At 38.4% G+C, this 20753-nt stretch overlaps 3 protein-coding genes across 4 annotated transcripts; all 3 read right to left on the bottom strand.

Annotated features, from left to right (window-relative positions):
- Positions 1-2263: 2263 nt before the first annotated feature.
- LOC136233344 (uncharacterized) lies at positions 2264-5879 on the bottom strand. Of its 2 annotated transcripts, XM_066022977.1 has the most exons (4): positions 5195-5879; positions 3267-3495; positions 3012-3194; positions 2264-2924 (listed from the first exon to the last, which is right to left on the bottom strand). In XM_066022977.1, the coding sequence occupies exon 4, from the start codon at positions 2922-2924 to the stop codon at positions 2292-2294; it is 633 nt and encodes a 210-aa protein (XP_065879049.1). In that variant the 5' UTR covers positions 3012-3194; positions 3267-3495; positions 5195-5879; the 3' UTR covers positions 2264-2291. The 2 variants fall into 2 exon arrangements, with proteins under 2 accessions (XP_065879049.1, XP_065879050.1); XM_066022978.1 differs by lacking the exon at positions 5195-5879 and having other exon boundaries at positions 3267-4004.
- A 147-nt stretch (positions 5880-6026) lies between these two features.
- LOC136233343 (anthocyanin 3'-O-beta-glucosyltransferase-like) lies at positions 6027-7634 on the bottom strand. Its single transcript, XM_066022976.1, has one exon. The coding sequence runs from the start codon at positions 7485-7487 to the stop codon at positions 6081-6083; it is 1407 nt and encodes a 468-aa protein (XP_065879048.1). The 5' UTR covers positions 7488-7634; the 3' UTR covers positions 6027-6080.
- Positions 7635-15448: 7814 nt separating this feature from the next.
- On the bottom strand, positions 15449-17369 carry LOC136232307 (UDP-glucosyltransferase 29-like). Its single transcript, XM_066021382.1, has one exon. It carries the CDS (start codon positions 17093-17095, stop codon positions 15557-15559), a length of 1539 nt encoding a protein of 512 aa, XP_065877454.1. The 5' UTR covers positions 17096-17369; the 3' UTR covers positions 15449-15556.
- Between the last annotated feature and the right edge of the window lie 3384 nt (positions 17370-20753).

The following is a 20753-nucleotide window of genomic DNA, read 5'->3' as shown; positions in this document are numbered from 1 at the left end:
AAAGTTGGATTTCCATGCAACCAACAATGCCGCAGAATATGAGGCTCTAATATTGGGGCTGCGCCTGCTAAAAGAAATCACTCCCGAGAGGATCGTGATCTATAGTGACTCCAAGTTGATGGTCAATCAAGTGATCAAAAATTACGAGGTAAAGGATGATGTTTTGGCCAAATACGTGGCCGAGGTCAAAAAATTGATGGATCACCTCGAAGCTAAAGAAACTAAATGGGAATTGATCCATGTGCCCCGAGGATCTAACACCGAACCAGATCACCTAGCAAAAATGGCTTCCAGTGAAGAGAACTGGACAGATCCGCAATGTCCATTCGAGGTTAAAGCTGCTCCGGCCTTCACCTCTGAAGAAGTATCCCTACTCACAACAGTAGAGGATGATTGGCGGACAGCCATTCGCCAGTATTTGTCAGATGGAGCTCTACCCATCGATAAAGAGGAGGCTCGGCGGATCGTCAGGAAAGCGGCCTATTTCTCCATGATCAACGATTGCCTCTACAGAAAGTCTTTTAGCCATCCTTGGTTAAAATGTATTCTGCCAGAAGAGGGACAACAAGTCCTCAAGGAGCTGCACGAGGGATCATGTGGGGCCCATGAGGCATCCGCCTCCATCTTGAAGAAATCCAGGTTAGCAGGATTTTATTGGCCCACTGTCGAGCTTGATGCACAAAAATTGGTGGAATCTTGCCATAGTTGTCAGATTCATGCAAATGAATCACACACTGCCAAACATCTCCAGAGGCCCATCATTGAAGGGCGACCCTTTGCCATCTGGGGAATTGACATCGTTGGACCATTTCCTCCTACTCGTAGACAAAGGAAGTATGTGGTAGTGGCAGTAGATCACTTCACCAAGTGGGTAAAAGCCGAAGCTGTCTCCTCCATCACTGCTTAACGAATGGTGGAATTTGTTAAAGACAATATCGTGGGAAGATATGGCGTACCCCACACAATCATCACTGATAATGGAACGCAGTTCAACTGTGTCGAGTTCAAAATTTTCTGTGAGAAATTGGGCATTTTGAACAGATTCGCCTCCGTTTATTATTCTCAATCCAACGGTATGACTGAGGTTACGAATCGGACGATCGTAAAAGGAATAAAGAAGAGATTGGGGGAGCATGATAAGAAGTGGGCGGATCAGTTGACGAGCGTCTTATGGGCGTATCGCACCACTCCTAGAACGGCCATAGGAGAAACACCATTCGCCCTCTCTCATGGTGTAGAAGCTGTAATCCCAGTTGAAATACTGGTCCCAAGTGATAGAGTTGCATTCTATTGCGAGGAGGACAACAGCCACAGATTAAAAGAGAGTCTTGATCAAGTGGAAGATCGAAGAGACAAGGCTTATGTACGTATGGCGGCATACAAGCAGCGGATCGCCGCTTACCATGACAAAAATTCCAAACTTGTAGACCTGAATGTGGGAGACCTCGTGCTCCGCAAAGCCGACAAAATCCAGTCTCGAGAAGGGAAGGGCAAGCTAGGGCTCACCTGAATGGGTCCATATCAAATAGTGGATAAGAATGGGTTCGCCACATTTAAGATTCAAGACATGGAGGGGAACACATTGCCACGCACGTGGAACCTCCAAAATCTCCGCAAATATTTTGTCAGAAAATAAAGTGTACATACGGTCTTGAGTACTCTTTTTCCTTTAGTAAGCTTTTTTTCCATGTGGTTTTTCTTATTAAAGGTTTTAACGAGGCTCACATGAAAGACATGCTTGCTGTAATAAAGCATTTCTCCTATCAATAAACATCAATTGTTCTATTATCTATGTTATTTTTAAAGTTTTTATTGCAGCAATATCAATATTCCAGTCTTAAAAAGAAGGGGGGCATCCAACACTCTCCACATTAAAAAAGTACTGCTATCTCATAGCTACTTTTTCTCCTCAAAGATAGGAGAACAAATCTCATGGGCGGATCCATCTTTGGAGGATCCCCATTCGAGATAGAGTTAAAATAGTCCTTGGACGCAAGGTCTTTACACTCTCTTACCCTTCCCAAAGAAGGATTCACAAGTCCTAAAGGCGGATCACTTCACCTCAAAGATAGGTAGCAAGTTGATCCCTAAGGCAGCTTTACTTCCTCTAAAGGAATAGAACAGCTTTTAACCTTCACAAAGGTTCACGCAATAGGAGTATGGCTGGCCACCTACTCCAAAATAAATCCTAGACGCTTATATATTTACTTACGCAAACGTAAAGGTAAAATAAATAGCTACCATAAGGATTAAACAAATTGTACTTAAAATTTTTACAAAACAAATAAACACTAAACAAGAGCATTCTCCTTAGCGTTCTTTTCGCCTAAGGCATCGACTTGAGAAACTTCCTTTTCAGTAGCTCCAGATTTGCCCGCCAAGGAAGCCTCCTTTTCCACGGAAGGTGTTCGCCCAGAAAGAAGGGTGCCCTCGGTTATCGGCTCCTCACCAGACTTCGGAGGCACTTCCTCAAGGTCCACTAGCATGACGTTGGTGGCAGGTTTGCTTTCTTCAACGGGTCCTTTCATCCATTTCCGAACATAGTCTCGGAGGTAGTCCTTGATGTCTAGGATTTTGTTAAATTTAAGAACATCTTCTGGCTCTGGAACGGCGAACTGTGGATCTGTGAAATCGATCTCAGGATGCGCCAGCGAGACATACGCCATGATCAGTTCGCCGTAAAAGAAAGCTTGCTCACCAGCCATGTACTCAGCTTCTCCTACAACATTCTCATGCTCCTTGGCATCAGCCTCGATCTTCTCCTTCAGCCTCTTTATCTCGACATCCTTAAGGGCGATGGCAGTCATGGCGGATGCTATATTCGCCCTGGCGTCAGCTATTTCTTTCTCCAACCTATCTATGGTAGCCTTGTCCGCCACACCTTGAAGGAGCTCCGCCTCCATAGCACGTATGCGAGTATACATCTGTCAAAGGCAAACCTTTTTGTCAAAAATGAAAGAACAAAGGTATAGCTTTTTCTAAAAAAGATCCTTTCTAGCAAAGGGACCAACCGTGAGAAGCTCAGTCTTCCCCCTTTGAGCATGGATTGATCCGGGAATCTGATTCTGATTCCTCTACACCTCACCCAACTGGCCCGGAGCCTCATCCAAGTCGTTGATAATAGACTCATTCTCTAAGGATCCTTCGGCCCCATACTTGGCGGACCAGTATTTTCCTAGGTCAGGCTTCGCCGTCTGCATAAAGAAGTAAGGATCAACACTTAGATTTCAAACATACCAAACAGACAAAAGGTAAAGGCAACCTACTTGTTCCATCTCCACCACGGGCATGGCGGGTCTCATGGCATCCGCCATAAACTTGGGACCACTAGAGGCTGCAGGCTTCCTCCTTTTCAGAGGTGGATCGACCACTGTATCCGCCAGACGTTTCCCAGTGTCCTTCTGAGGATTCGCCACCTGAGCTTTCTTACGGGCCTCATCCTCCAACAACTTCCTACGCTTCTCTGCAAGAGCGTGATCGGCCTTAGATAAACCCCTGCCAAAGAAAACAATAAAGTAATCAAGGTTCAAGAAGAAAACAAAGTTACCTTGGTCAAATTGAGTAATCTTCGAGTAAATGAACTTGTCCCCATCCTTGCGAATCAGGGGAATATCGCTCATCATGAAGGCCAAAGCATCCGCATATGTCCAGGCATCCGCCTTGACACTCTTCATGAGCTCCACCACTACCTCATCGCTCGCCGTCAATATTCGCATATCGCCCGCCATATGCAAAGGTTTGGGATTCTAGAACGTTGGAAAACCCAGTGATTCGCCCTCGTTTATCTTCACATAGAAGAATTTCTCGTCCCAACAGTGGACATTGGACATTTTTCCTCTGAACGGCGAATACACTCCAAATTTTACAAAAGTAAGAAACGACTCCGACTTTTGCTTTGACGGTTTATGAAAAGCTCTAAAGATCCGCGGAGTGAACACTACCCCTAAATTCGAGGCTAGATAGCAATCTAAAGCAATATCTAACCAGCCATTGGGGTGTAGTTGGCTGGCAGTGATATCGAAATAGGAAAGGATGTCCGCCATCATCTTGGGAAGAGGGAGTCGGAACCCTCTCTCTACGTGACTACAATATACGGTTAGAAAGCCACTTGGCGGACAGGAGGGACGTTGATGAGCCGCTGCTAATTGAGTCTCATAGTTATTGATCCATGGGAAGCGAATCGCCAAATCCGCTAGATCCGCGGCATTCATGCGAGACGAGGTGGACTCCGCTCGGGGATTCTTTTTCCTAGGTTAGGTAGAGGAAGAGGCCATTGTCCTCGAAAAACGCCTAAAATCTACGGTCGGAGCAATACCGGTGGCCGAAGTAGAAAGAGTTTGACTCCTAGTGGAACGGGTTCGATAGCGATTACACGCCGAGTTACGCAACTCAGCTAAATCGGAGCTAACTGTGTCATCGGAGGAAGAAGAATTTCCCGATGACGAAGTGGTCCAACTAAAACTAACTACAATTTTAGGAGGAGGGGTCAAATTAAAAAGTTCAGAGGTTGATCTAGAGGATGACGAAGAACTCCTAAACATTCAGAAAAAATAGAATGAGAAAAGATGAACTTACATGTAAGCGAAAACCTTGAAAGAACTCTGAAACTCCCAGGAAAAGCTTCGAGCAACGAAAAGGTAAATGGAGACGAAATGGGGAAGAGAGAGAAAGAGAAGGAAGAAGAAGGCGTCTTCTCTTTCCTTGAACAGTACGCCCGTTACACGTGTCACTCTACGATTGGCATCGAACAGAGTGCTCATTAATGCAGGTAATCATGACGGCGCGCAGAAGCTCAAAAGCCCTAAAGGACTTTAAGGGAACTTTGGGGGGGGGGGCTTCTGATAACATTGAGATATTATCCCGATGACCAAAAGGGATATTCACCTAAAGAACGCCGCGTATTGATCCTCCAAAGAGATCCGACTGGCGGATCACCAAGGTCCCATCAAAAGAGACCCGCCAGCGAACCTATGAGGCGAATCTCCTTTAACACTCATTCGCCATTAGAACGGCTGGGCCGACCCGGCCATAAAGACCATTAATGAGCTATCAATTAGCTAACCGCCGGCTTAAAGGTAACTTGTAACCGCCATTAATGGAACATTAATTGAGACTTTCTAGTTACTGAAAGTTACAACTTTCTAGCTATATATATAGCCTACGTCTGAGGCTATCAAGGTACACATTCACTTACCCTTTGTCAATTCAGTTTGCTCTCTTGTTCTTCCTTACTGACTTTGGCATCGGAGCTTCCCCCCGTCGAACCCAACGACGCCCCCACAGGAACGGAAGTTAATCAAAATTTCTCCGCGTGTCATCATCATATTATAAAATAAAAAATGTATTACATAAATTAATAAAAATAATCTATATAAAAAATAAAAAATTTATTGAACGTAACAAAATCTTATTCTTTCTGTAATTATGTTCTAGAAATATAAATAATGTTAAAAAATAAACATATTTTGTGGAAATAAGAAGTATAATTTTATCAATAACAAATAATTACGAACAACTATTTACGAAAAGCTCCAAAACACTGCAGTTTCCAGAGAAAATGTTAAACGTTTCGGCCATATAAACCTAACCAAACAGTATATTTTCTACGATTTGGAGTCAAATGCTAAACGCTCATTCGAAAAGTTGAAACAAACATCTCCTTATAGTCCGTTTGATTTATCTTCTGTTGTTACTGTTGGAAAGCATGATTCTTGTTTTTTTTTTTACAAAAGCTACTTTTCACACATAAAAGACAATTTCTAGACAAACACTTAAAAAAATCATTTTTAGAATGAAAAAACAATCATGATAAACAAACATCCTTTAATTATCAATATAATTTGTACAGTGTATGTGAGCGTTCATATGAACCCTGATGACTATGGTGAATTTGGTCATTTACTATTAGATCTAAACTGATTAAAATCGGTCATCAAGGTCCATGTGAAAGCTACTGATGACCCTAAATAAGTCTTACTCTTTTCAAGTATTTGAAGTGTTTCCCACGATTAAAATGAGACTCACTATCAAAAAAAGTTCCTCTTAATAGAAATGAGAAAACGAAGAGTGATTACAATTAATTAAGCAGGAGTTAGATTAATAAAATCCTTAAAAGCATCAAAAGCAAGTGAAGAAGCAAGAGGAAATCCATGCTCAAACTTACTACGAACATCAGCACCTTTTTTTCTCACATCTTCATCTCCCATTACCAAATTTACCCCTTTAATTATATCTTCCTTTTTAATCATCTTTGACATGTCATCACTAACCATATACCCAATCTTAATATCACTCACAATTAATTTTGCATTATAAAATTGGTCCCCTCTGATTGGCCATCCTAAAACTGGGACCCCCCTTCCTATTGCTTCCACACTCGAATTCCATCCACAGTGTGATATAAATCCACCCGTTGATCTATGACTCAGTATCATTAATTGTGGAGCCCATCCCTTTATTATCATACCCCTAGCACTCCTTTTTACTTTCTTATCCAATTCTTCTGGAAAGTACACGTATTCTTCTTCTCGTGGACCCGGTTTACCCGAACCCGGTTGGATTACCCATATGAAGTACCCGACCCAGTTTTCCAATGCTTCCGCTAATTCACCGTATTCCTCCACTGTCGGACATAGTTCGCTCCCAAATGATATGTAGAGGACCGATTTCTCTGGTTTTCCGTCCAGCCATTCAATCACTTCGTCTTCACTGGTATTAGACTGTCGCTGATTGGATCGGATTTCACCGTCGCGAATAACTGAATCGGTGGACTCCCAATACTTTTCCGGCAACAACGGACCGATTCCCCAGGCTGGCTTTCCGATTTCTTTACTGATATAATCGATGAACGGACGCTCAAGATCATCACACGTGTTTATCATTATCGCTACTGAATCCTTTACCTCATCAACCCATGAATGTTTTTCTCCGGGATCCGGTGGGCCCATTTTTCTTGGAGCGCCGGCGGAACGGCGTTTAAGATCGGAGGAAGTGAGAGCCATGTGTTGTGGTAGGCCAGGTAGGAAACAAAGATCGAGATCAAGATCCCCAATTGGATTGGCTTTCCAGGTTGCGTACTCCATGGCGGAAGAAGCAGCGCCAGAAGTGAAAAAGGCGACGGTGGGTATTTGAAATTTGTTGAAAACGTGAGAGGTCCAATTGATGATTAGGAGGGCGTCGAGAATGGCGCAAACAGGGGGGTTTTGAGTTGCGGAAGAGAGAAGGGAGTCAATTGAGAGAGCTAGTTGATTTTTGTTATCTTCCATGCGATGAAAAGGATGGGAATTGTTGGGTTTGGGAGGAGATTGGATCTCTGAAACTTGAATGAGTGGGTGTTGGCGAAAAGAGATGGGGATAGAAGAGGAAATATTAGGAAAGATTATGAGAGTAATGTTGAAATTCCGAGAAGCTAAATGCTTGCATAGCTCAAGAGATGGGAGGAGATGGCCTTGGCCAAAAGCTGGAATAACAAATATCTCTTTGGACATTATTAGGGTCAGAAAAAGAATAGCACAAAGATGGATAATAAACAAGGAGGGAAGGAGGGAGAAAGGTTTTGACTGTTTGGTTTGGAACAATAATTCCAACGTAAAGTCACTACATAGTGCATGATGACTCTTAACAATATTGAGTTTTTGGAAAATAACATGGTTGATAGGGTAAATTAAACACATGAATCTCTATTTAAGTCTTAAACTTAGATTTTGATGACTCTCAAATAAGTAATAAGCACGTAGGATTTTCGGACTTGATGGAGTACATGAGGCGAGATTTCATTTCAGTTACCGGACCTATTTTAGGGAAAGTCAGGTGTACACTCTGATGCTAAAATTAATATCAGTATAAGAGTATCAAGTGGTAAAAGAGGGGATGATCTTGCTAGTGTTGGTTTGACCGGTTTGGATCTAGTGGGTCGCCTTTGGTCTATATCACTCTTAGATTTGATGGGAAAAAAATATATATTTTAAACAACTTTAATTTTTTAATTTTTTTGATTGTTTAATTGCTTTTTGGTTAAAAAGATTATTTAAAGAGAGAAACTCTAACTATTTGAAAGTATCGAATATATAATTCTAAATAATTTTAGTTCTTAGATTTTTCATTTTAAAGTCGTTTACTTTTATATTAGTAAAGACTAAATTCAGTTTTTGTTTTTCCTTTCCTTGTCCTACCAAAAAAAAAAAATTAAAGACTAAATTCAAATACTTTTATATTTGGCTTTAAAAGTAAGGAGACATTAGTCGATACGATTATAAAGTATTTTTCTCTCCACGTCTAGCAAACAGGAGTGCCCATGTCGTTGCACGTCATGTCCTGTCCAATGCTAACGAGTTTGTATCGTTTTCTGCTCCAGTTTGATTGTAGGAGACTATTGTTACTGATTTGGTTTAAGGAATGAATTTCATCTTGTTTCAAAAAAAATAAGAAGACATTATTTGAATGCTAATGCATATAAATATGAAAAAATGATCAATTATTTGTATTTGCTAGGCAATTAGGAGTTGGTATCGTAATGCATGACCACTTAACACAAGTAACGCCACAAATACCAGCTTAGATCATTATTAACGAGATAAGAGATAATCATTTAGCTTATAAAGAAATTACGTCTTAAATTGAGAATCTGTAAATGTAATTTAGTCATTGTTGTACAACAATATAAAATAAAGCATTAGGTCCACGACTGAGCTGACACCATGGCCAAAGAGAATTAAGTCCTCAACCACTTCAAAAATTCATCACCAGTGAAATTTTTTAGCCCCTCAAGATCTTCCTCTACCTTAGTCTAGCAATCCTTTCTATTTTTCAAATCCAAATTCATTTTTTTTTCTTGTTTTCTCTTAAATTGTTTCTCTTTTTATTTCACTCTTTTTATCTTTTTCTTTTTCTTTTTCTTGTAATTTTATAATTACAAATTTATATTCTATAAATTTGTGTCATCAATAATTAGATTTTGAAATTGTAGATTCTTGATCATTAAGATTGGATATTATCATATATTTGTCTTTTTGTGCATAGAGTAGTGACTTTTATTCTCACTTTTTTGTTTCTACGACAATCATAAAATGCTGGTTTTTAGTTATGAATATAGTGAAAATAAGTTTCAAAATAAAATGAAACATGAATATATTTCATATTATTTAATGTTATATATTGAGAGAGAAATCGTCGTAGTTTTAATATAAATTTAATTATAGATTATTTTCGTGACTTAAAAAAGTGATAGTGTTAATTTTGATACATTAAATATAATATATTTTAATGGAGGAGTGGGATCTCTTGGGTAGTTTCTTCGTCGGATGCTTCTCATGTACTAGGAACAGTCTTTAAAAACACTCTGACGTCCAAGTTAGAGATAGTAAAATAAACTTAAATATGTGATGGAGAGACAATTAGAGAGAGAGAGAGCGACCCCTCTTACCAATGGTATATAGGGCTTTGTGATGGGCCTGACTGCCAATAGACCTGATTTGGAGGCTTGATGCCTGAAGACCATTCATATTTCGAGGGAACTTATGGGACTGCAGTAAGCATTGCCTTTTGTGCTAAGGTTGTAGGATCTGCTGATGCTTCCTGGTTTGATGGACCCATTTTCAATGATTATAACCTTGCTGGATACTCTCTTCTTCTCAAGAAAGATAAGGTCATTATTATGCAGCCTGTTCGTGCGGTGACTGCAAATGGACCTACATTGGGTTGTGTTCTAATACAGGTTTCTCTCAGAACCCTTTCAAAGAGGATCAAGTCCAATGCCTTCGAGAACTACCACATGATTTATGTTCCTGCTTGACATCCCCTTGAAAAGTGAACTAAAAGAACCACTGAGGCTTAATGTTCTCTTCCAGCATACACACAATATGTTTTCCAATGGTATTGTCATTGCTAATATTAGTGATGATAACTTCCAAGATAATGTTGTTGGTTACAACCCTAAAATCAGGATCATGTTGGAAAGGGTTATTAAAAAGATTGCAAAATTCAAAGTCAATCCTGCCAGGTTTTTTTTGTGATTAAGGAAATGGTGATAAAGGGGTACCAAAATTTTAACTCTCAGCATGCTTTGTACCATTGCTCTTTGATACTACAAAATCAAGCATGGCCCTAGATAAAAGAGCTTGAAGTGCTTCCTCATTTTCAAGATGAAAACCTTGTTAAGCTTGCTCTGCTAATGCTTTTAAGAGCCTTCTTGGGGTGCTATATAGTAAGTCACATGGAACCTAATGAGACATGATTAAATGCTAGTGATGTGCTTGGTAACTTTGGATCACTAATGCAAGTCAATAACCCTATTTTACACTGTGATACAACTCTACTGATTAAGTTACAGCATGTACAACTACAGCATAACGAACAGCTGCAACGGTGCCCACAACATGCACTTGCAAGTCACCAATTCCATAGTCCAAATCATCATTTGGTCCTGCTAATAGCTATGATATTGCTAACGCCACTAGTTCACCTCCTAGTTCTCCCTAACACTCATAATGCCATCATTGACAATGTGGCGACTTCCTTGTTGTTTATAAATGGGCTGGTATGGGAGCACTTAACAGTAATTGTGAGAATCAATCTATGTGGCAATTCAGTGTACTATCTTAATACATTTTTGGGGACAAGAATGCTTTAAAGGGGGAGTATTGTCACGATTATTAGGGGAATTAAAGGGAGTAATTTAGGTATTATTTGGGTGATTACTTATCTTATTAATTAGTGTTTGATTGCTTAAATAGTTGTTATTTTAGTAATGTTTTACAACTGTAACAGTAGTACTATTCAGAGCTGTAGGAAATTGTAGCTTAGTTGGTGGACCCTGCTTTTTAGTTTATAGGTTCAGTCCATATACCTCATAATATTTTAATGTCTTTAGAAGTCGAGATCGGTCCGCATCCTCTGTCGTCTTGAAACCTATGTCAGGATCGGTCCATGTGGTACGCTCCGATGATAAAATCATTGAACAGTTAAGATATAAATGTAGAGAAAAGATAAGTCTAGTGAGAGAAAGTAGTGAAATAATGTTACCGTTGGTGTTGTGATCAGGGGCGGATGTAGGGGGTCAAAGGGGGCATTTGCCCCCCCCCCCCCCCCTTCATCCCATAAAAAATAAAAAAATTTAGTCCAAAAATAAGGGTTAAAGTGCAAAAATACCCCTAATGTTTTGGGTGAGGAGCAATTTTACCCTTAACGTCTAAAATGGTACAATTTTATCCCTAATGTTGGAAGCCAAAAGCAGTTTTACCCTTAACGTTGATAAATTGGGTCAATTTGAGAAATAATTCATCAAACTGTCTTCTCGGTCATGAATCTTGTCATCTACACTTCACACATTCGTTATTTTATTTTTTTTGAAAGGAATGAAACTTTTATTAATAAGAATCGGAAAGAATAACATCGCTAAGGAAGTGATGGGTGGAAACCCATTCACTACGAACAGACACAGAACTAACCACTCTTGCTAAGCAAAGAGCCGCTGAGTTCGCTGAACGCCTAACAAAAGAGACTGAAACATTTTCTAGCTCTTATAAGATAAGAATACACTCTGCTATGATATCAAATAAGTAAGAAAAATTGGCCGAAGGCTGATGAATAGCATTGACAATTGAGAGACAATCTGTCCGGATTTCCACATTGTTGTAGTTATTTAGTTTGATCCACGATAAAGCCTCCTTAACTGTCATTGCTTCAGCCATGATGAGCTCATAAAAACCTTCTAATGGTCCATGAAAGGCATAGATACACTCTCCCCGCCAATCCCAAAGAATAAATCCCAGAGAGCAGTATCCAGCATCGGGGAATACGCCTGCGTCAACATTGCAGGCTAAAGAACCCTCTACTAGGCGTTGCCAACGAGCAAAACTTGGGTTCATACCTGGGCTGGGTTTAGTTTTGATTAGCTGTGCTGCCCGCCATTCTTGGAGATCCTTCAATGCCATTGTCACTACAATGTTTGCTCTGGTTTTTTTATGATCCCAAACCGTTGTATTCCTGCGCTTCCATAAATGCCAGATTACATAAGCCAAAATATCAACATCTGTTGATCCCGGTGTTTGAAGGATATTTCCCATCCATGAAGTAAAGCTTATCACATTTATCATTCTATGATCCGGGAATAAAATTTCTCAAACACTTGCTGCCCATGAACATCTAAGGAACACGTGATTCTCATCCTCGCCCGGTGTTTGACAAAGTGGACAAATATCTAGGTGTGTTCTGTGTCTTTTACTCAGATTTGTCATGGTTGGTAGACAGCCTGAAAATAGACGCCATACACAATTGATTACCTTAGGTGCAATATTGAGGTTCCAAATACTTGACCATATCTCTTGATTTCCCGTGTTAAGAGTGGAATCAGCCATAGACAATGCACGATATCCGCTACAGACCGAATAATTTCTAGATTTCTCAAAGATCCAGTACCATTCATCCGCCTTCCTTACATCACGTCTGGGTATAGAGAAGATTAGCTGCTAATCCCTGGAATTAAACATTGCCTCGATCACATCCCTGTTCCAACGACCATCTTCGTTCAACAGATCATTAACTTTGCTGATAGGTAAACAGGGGCTTGTCTCATTTGTCGGCACAGGATTTTGAATGGATGGCAGCCACGAGTCGGTCCATACATCAATTGATATTCCACTTGCCACCTTGCATCTTAGCCCTTTGTCGAGGACCTCTCTACCTGCCAGTATGCTTCGCCATAAGAAAGATGGATTGTGCTCGATTTCTGCCTGTAAAAAAGAAGAGTTGGGAAAATACTTGGCTTTCACAATTGTGGCAACCAGTGAGGATGGATTAGTAATTAATCGCCAACCTTGTTTGGCCAGCAGAGCTAAATTAAGTTGCCTAGTATCTCGAAACCCAATTCCTCCATGTGCTTTAGGCCGACATAGTTTAGACCAAGACTGCCAATGTATACCTGATCCAGCATCTCCTGATGATCTCCACCAAAATCTATTTAGCATTTTATCCATCTAGTCACATAGCTGTGCTGGTAATAGGAACACACTCATTAGGTAAGTAGGGATAGATTGGAGGACTGATTTAATAAGTATTTCTTTGCCTGCTCTAGAAAGGAATTTTTCCTTCCAATTGTTCAGTCTATTCCAAATTCTATCTTTGATAAATGAAAAAGTTTGTAATGAGCTTCTTCCTACTGAAATTGGCGCCCCTAAATAGAGACCTAAATCGGACACTTCAGTAACTCCTAGGGCTGCTGTCACTGTATCCCGATCCTAACTGAGCGTACCTTTGCTGAAAAACAGTGATGATTTCTGAAAATTAATGTGCTGCCCTGATGCTTTCTCATACAATTGTAAGCATTGTTGAATAACTAATGCTTCCTGTGTGTTAGCTAGGAAAAATAGGAAGTTATAGTCGGTGAAGAAGAGATGGGAAATCTTGGGTGCTTGACGCGCAATTGCGCAACCATGTAGAAAACCCGCTCTTTCCTTAGCTGACAGTAGAGATGATAGCCCTTCAGCGCAGATCAGAAATAAAAATGGAGATAGAGGATCCCCTTGTCGAAGTCCTCTAGACGGCTCGATTAACCCCATTTCTTTTCCTCCACTCGGAATTTTATAATGGACTGTTGTAACACACATCATAATACATTTGATCCAATCCGTTTGAAATCCTAGTCTGATAAGCATGTCATGTAAGAATTGCCATTCCACTCTGTCATATGCTTTACTCATATCTAGTTTAAGGGCGCCCATCCCGTTCTTTGTGGATTTCATTAGTTTCAACCGGTGGATTGCTTCATAAGCGATGATGATGTTGTCTGAGATCAGTCTCCCCGGTATAAAGGCACTTTGGTTTTCTAAAATAATTGATGGCAGTACATGTTTTAACCGGTTGGCTAACATCTTAGAGACAATTTTAAATAGGACGTTGCATAGCGCTATAGGTCTCAAATCGGTCACAAATTCCACATCTGTTTTCTTCGGTATCAGCACAATATGAGTGTCGTTCAATTATGGAGGAAGGTTTGCTGTCTGTAGCATTGATAGACACGCTGTAGTGACATCAGTCCTGATAATGTGCCAAAACCGCTGGTAAAATGCCGGGTTCAGCCCATCTGGTCCCGGGCTCTTGTCCGGATGCATCGAGAAGCAGGCCAGTTTTACCTCCTCTTCCGTAAATTGCTGAGTAAGTCTCTCATTATCCTCGATTGAGACTCGGGGTTGGATCAGTGAAAGAATATCAGCAGCCTCGCTGCCTCTGCTTGTGAATATATCCTGGAAATAATCTTGCAATGTCTGTTCCATACCACTACACATTCGTTATTTTATCAGTAACAAATCACAAACATATGTTGAGATATGAAAAAAATAAGAAAAAAATATTAAAAATATACTGTCTTTTGTACGAATTAAACAAAAAAAAAATCAAAAATTTCACCGAATTTATAAATATTAATCTCCAATTTTATTATTAAATTACAAAAAACATTATATCATTTTTTAGAACAAATTGATATGCAATTGATGCAAAATAAAGAAAAAAATGACTGTATTTTATAATAGTGTCTGAAATTGATCCAATTTATCAACGTTAGGGATAAAATTGCTCTTGGCTATAAACATTATGGGTAAAATTGCACCATTTTAGATGTTAGGAGTAAAATTGCTCCTGACCCAAAACATTACGGATATTTGATGCGTAACAACCCGAGAATCCCGGAAACGGATGATTACGAGTCGGAAACATTAAAATTTACGTTTTTTTTTATCAAAAAATCATAATACATGACAATTGAACGATTTTATATTTTTCATCATTAAAAATTGAACAATTTTACATTTTCTGTCATAAAAAATTGAACAATTTTATATTTTTTTTTTCTAAAATTTTGTTACTTAGAATTTTGTCCCTCTCTTAAATCCCGTAGAGTTTTGCCCCTCTCTAAAATTTTCCATCGTTCTATTTATAGGTTTTGGACTAGTACTCGTAGAGATATCCTATGGAGTCATTCACTGCTTCTGAATGCGATGGATTGTTGACGTGGAGAGGTTCCAGATGCTTCATCATTACATGTGATAGAAAAGAAATTTATTAAAAATTTAGCTTTGAATGAGACCTTATCATATGTCGACATTAATTAATTATGTGCATTACTTATTTTCATTATTCTGGTTAATGTGCACAATTATAATTTATTGTTGTTTCAATGTATCAAACTAAAAAATAAGAATTTAATGAATGAAAATAATAATAAAAAATTAATGACATTAAGATATTGTTGGATAATACTGGATTAAATAACAATTTATTTGATAAATCATTAATTTGAATAACATGTAATAATTCCATAATATTTTATAGTGTTTTTTACTAAATTCTCAAATACTTTTATTTATCATTTTACAAATTTTGAGTTTTTTTTTACTTTATTAATTATCATAATACTAAAAAACACAGATTACAACTAAATTATTGAGTTGATAAATATCCAAACATAACAAGCTCCTTGAAAATCAGACAGCTTAGGTTATGACATACTAACCGAGCCTAGGTGATCTGCTCGGACAAGATTGTACAATGTAAAGTAAATATCCTAATCTAGTATGTAATTAGTTTTGTTAGTAATTATAAAATCCTTAAAAGCATCCAAAGAAGCCATTGAACTCAACGGAAACCCTTCCCCAACTTGACCACCCACAATTCCAGCTCGTTTCCTGACTTCCTCATCCCCTAATAATTTATGTATTCCATTAACTATATCATCCTTTGTAATCTCCTGCGAAACATCATCACAGATCATAAATCCAACTTTCAAATGTTTGATTATCAATCCAGCATTATAATACTGGTCGCCTCTGATTGGCCACGCCAAAATTGGTACTCCACGTCCGATCGCTTCTATACTCGAATTCCACCCGCAATGAGATAAAAATCCACCCGTTGATCCATGACTCAGTATCAATAACTGTGGTGCCCAGCCGCGTATTATCAAACCCCTTTCTCCCACTCTTTTATCCAGACCGTCCGCATTGTAACCTTCCCCGTCCTGGGCCTGGGTTGCTCTCGGTGGGCCTGACCGACCCGCACCGGGTTGGATCACCCAAATGAATGGCCGGTTTGATGCTTCTAATGCATCTGCTAAACGTGGATATTCTTCCATTGTGGGACCCACTTCGCTACCAAACGACACGTATAATGTCGACCCACGCGGCTTCGAGTCGAGCCATGTTATCACTTCCTCTTCACTGATCGTCGTCGACCGTCGGTTTGTCCGGGATTCATGATCGTGGACGATTGAACCACCGCCTGATTTCCAGTATTGTTCCGGCAGCAGCGGACCTACTCCCCAAACTGGTTTTTCAATTTGGTTAGTCAGGTACTCTATAAAAGGCCCCTCAATAACATCACAAGTGTTGATCATGATTGCGATCCAATCGCCGGTTTCCTTCAGCCACGGTGGATGATCGCCTGGCTTCGGTGGACCACCGAATTTCCGAGGTCCAATTTTACTTTGCCGGTCAGCGGTAGGAGGAGGTGGTGGTTCGGCGCCTCCAGATCTACTTGGAGGAGGACCATGACCGGGACCATGAGGTCTTCTCTTGAGATCGGAAGCCGTAATGGCCATGTTTTCAGGCAAACCAGGAATTAAACGGACATCTCCAGGATTCAAATGTAGAATTGGGGATTTGAACAAAGCGAGCTCCATGGCGGCAGAGCAAGCACCCGAAGTGAAGAATCCAATAATAGGAATCTGAAATCTGTTGAAGATTTGAGCAGTCCAAGACATCATAACATCAACGATGGCACAAAGAGGGAGAGTTGAAATGGATCGGGAAGAGAGGAAGTGTTGAATGGCTTGTTCCATGTGCGAATGGTTGCCAAAGAGATGGTGGAATGGATCGGAGGATGGCGGTGGAGGTGGAGGCTGAGGAATCTCGAGTACTTGAATGCGTGGGTATTGGCGGAGGGAAGAAGGGATTGTGGAGGAAAGATCAGAAGAAATTACAAGTGAAGCTATGAAGTTTCTAGAAGCAATATGCTTGCAGAGTTCCATGGTGGGGAGAAGATGACCTTGTCCGAAGAATGGAATTAACCATATTTCGCCTATCGAATCACCACTGTAATTGTTCATATTTTTCTGAATTTTGCTTGTGTCTATTTGGTGTTGGCGTTGCAGAAAATTTATAAAGATGGTGAGAATATTTTTACTTAGGGAAGAAGCGTTTGAATGGCAGGTTGTTCATTTTTCTTATTTTTTAATTTGCTGTCAACTTTGTGTAATAGGAAGAAGGGCAGTTATGACTGGAAGCTCAGAGTTACACTTTGTGTGTTTTGGGAGGTTTTTTTTTCAAGTAAGTCAAAAGAGGTAAGAGTCAAATTCTTCTTCTTCATTTTGATGGAAAGGTAAGAGTCAAATTTAACAGTATGAATTCATACTGCAAATTTAACCTCAGAGTTTCTAAATAATATCAAATTGTTACCAGTGTTCACCAAAAATTTGTACAATGTCTACACAATTTGTCTCAACATAAAATCACTTAAAATCATTTAAATTTAAGTTTGTTTTTTCTAATAAAGTTACTTTGCACGTTTTCGATTATTTTTTCGTCGAAATTACTTACATGGCATCTCAACGTCACGTAAGTACCACATGACATATTAAAAAATTATAACTATATATTTTAATTGATAATCAATATATCATCTAGGTTAATTTGTGGTTAAAATTTTAATTAGTAATCCTTATTTACTTAGTTAGTTTGTGGTTAATTTTTTTTTATTATATCATATGGTGTTAAGATGTGTGATTAGATGTCATGTAATCAATCTCAACTAAAAAATAATCGAAAAACGTCTAAAGTAATTTTATTGCAAAAATCAACTAAGTAATTTTATTGAGACAAATTAAACTTTTGTGCCGTATTGGAGCATTGTCCAAACATTTGTGATCAATAGTGATAATCAATTATAGTTCCAATATTATTAAAATTTTGAAAAAATTGGTTTCACTATTATTTAATTATCATATCGAACCTTTCAAACGAGTTTATCAATTGAAACAGTTTCACACAATTTTTGTTGGTTTTTTTATAACTATATTAATAATGCAGTAAATATTTTAGACAGTTTCACACAAAAAAGATTAAGGGTTTATTTGTTTTACCTATTGTTTGTTGTTACAGTTTACTGTTGGAAAAAACTGATTTTCCAAAAAGTATGGATTTTCTACTTTTCAAGTGTAAAAGCAAACAGTAAGTCACTAATCAAACATCTAAAACTCTCTCTTTTGAAGTGAAAAAGGCAAACCGGAGCATGAAAATGAGCAACCAAACACCCATACCTTATATGTACCAGATTTAGTTTTTAGCATTTTAACGAAATTTTTGTAATTTTGTTAGTGATACACTAATATTTAGACGTAATTTATATTTGGAAAGTTTGAAGTGACATTTAAATACTAGCCAAACAATTTTTTCTAATTTTCGATAATGTACAACTAAAATTGATCTTGCTTGAAAATGTTAAGGTTAAAATTGCACAATTTCATTAATTAAGGATAAATCTGCACTTCCCTTAAAATATTAAAGTTAAATTTGATCTTTATTATGTTTTCATTTGTCTAGAGGTGTAAGTAAGCATAATGGTAAGTGATGGTAAGATTTGAGTGATTTTATTTATATCCTGATTTAAAAGGTAGCCGTAGTTAATAATTTTACTTTTCCTATATTACCTTCAACTTTTTATTTTATTTCCATCATTTTATTTTAATATAAATACTTAAAATTACATTGTATATCCTTATCTTACTCTCTAACAAAAAAAAAAAAAAAAAAAACAACAACAACATTATGAAATCATCACTCGATAAAGGGTATGAGTCAAGCCCACAAAACCCAACAAGCAAGCCTTGAGCTCACCCGGATCCGACCCATCCAATATCCATATATGAAGGCTAGTAAGTCCCATTAACAATGTTTGAACTCTCTCTAACTAAATCCATTCTCTGTATAATTTGGGCGTCATAAGGTGCTCAGGGACCGTTCCTTGCACAGATGACGTTGGCTATTGAAGGACCTTCAGATCTTCCCCAATCAAAACGATTGATGAACAAGTCACATAGGCTCCTGTCAAAGAGATGCTCATCACGGCCGTCGAGACATCGATATAAACAATATAAACAATTTTTGTTATTAACAGATTGCACCGAAAGTTTATAAAAATGAGAGCAGAACAAAAAAGGACCAGAAAAAATATTTCTATAATTTGTTTATAGCATATACACTTTACAACAACAAACCATTAAGTTAATATGTGAAAGAAACATCTGCAGCAACAAATCATATCTACACTAATTATTATCTTAGCTATAAAAAAATTACAGCAAATTTTAACTAAAGCATATTTACTGCTAATACTTTTTTTTTTTTTTATTGCAGGAACTTAATGTTATTAAAATAAAAGTTAGAGAATTAAGTTTTTGAAGCATAAATGAAATATATTAATATTTGTAACCAAGGAGAGAACTATTAATAATAAAAAAAATTGAAACCAGGAACTCTCCTCCACCCACATAAAGTTTGGAAGGAAAATTTAGAAACCAAATCAAAATAAAATGAAAAATAACTTAATTAAAACATTACCATTTATTGATTTGTTGTTTGGAAAATCAAAACATAAAATTTGTCTTAAGATTGTTGGTTAAACCGAGATCAAATTGAAAAGACATTAAAAGGAATGAGACTCAAACGTATTAAATTTAATGCGTTATTTGAAGGAAAAACTTACATTGTTGACTGGAGATCCCAGTATCTAGGTTCACTAGGACAACTTAATTGCATGAACCTTGTGTGATCACTGTAAAGGTTAAACCCAAGTCCACTCCTATGACATAAATAGTGATATAAAAACGGAAAAAGGTTAAGCTATGTTTTGAATGGTACATTGTGCGTCAGTATTTTGAGCAAATAAATCACATATGTGTGATTGAAGTAGGATCACTTCAAAGAAGACTAGTAAAGGTTTAATTCTCTGAAACTCTTGCAGAACCAGGAGATGTTCATGACCATAACGAATATACTCATGAGAACCAATTGTTAGAGATAATATTCTGTATTATCTCTACACATTATCTTTAGGATAATTATCTCTACACTAAACAGAATTATACTTGTATTCATATTCTAGTAGTGTGATAGAATTATACTTACTATCAACAGAAGTATATTAGGGTTACAACTATTGTAATATATATACGAATCATTAATGAAACCCTAATCAAGGGAAATTACAATCACTCTATCTCTCTCTCTCTCTACCTCACCGAAATCTCTCTCTCTCTCTCTCTACACAAACATTCCGCAATATCAACATGGTATCACGAGCAAGTTCCGGTCCGACAGCCTCGGGTTCCCTTCCCCAGCCGTCGATCAATGCTTCTACTGAACTGCAATTCAACACTGCCGCTGCTGCGCAATCGGAGATTGCGGCTTCTCTGTCCGTTGCTCCGTCGCTGTCTGCCGCGGCGCCTCCATCAGCAGCACCGGCGATTTCATCTCTTTTTGTCGCCGGGTCTGAATATACGGTGGCCAGTGCCTCCGCGTCCTCCCTGCAGCCATCGTTTGGATGGCGATTTGATTCCCCATTCACAACACCAGAACAATCAACAGTTACATCCAGGTACTTATTTGATAATAAGGACTCCGGATCAATACCACGAACCAGACAAATACAAACAGCTCCTCATCTGTTTCCACCGCCAGGTAATAATTCTCAACCAATAATCAGACCAT

The sequence above is a fragment of the Euphorbia lathyris genome, chromosome 6 (genome assembly GCF_963576675.1).
Source record: "Euphorbia lathyris chromosome 6, ddEupLath1.1, whole genome shotgun sequence".
In the NCBI taxonomy this organism is placed as follows: Eukaryota; Viridiplantae; Streptophyta; class Magnoliopsida; order Malpighiales; family Euphorbiaceae; genus Euphorbia; species Euphorbia lathyris.
This window is presented reverse-complemented; position numbering and strand designations above follow the sequence as displayed.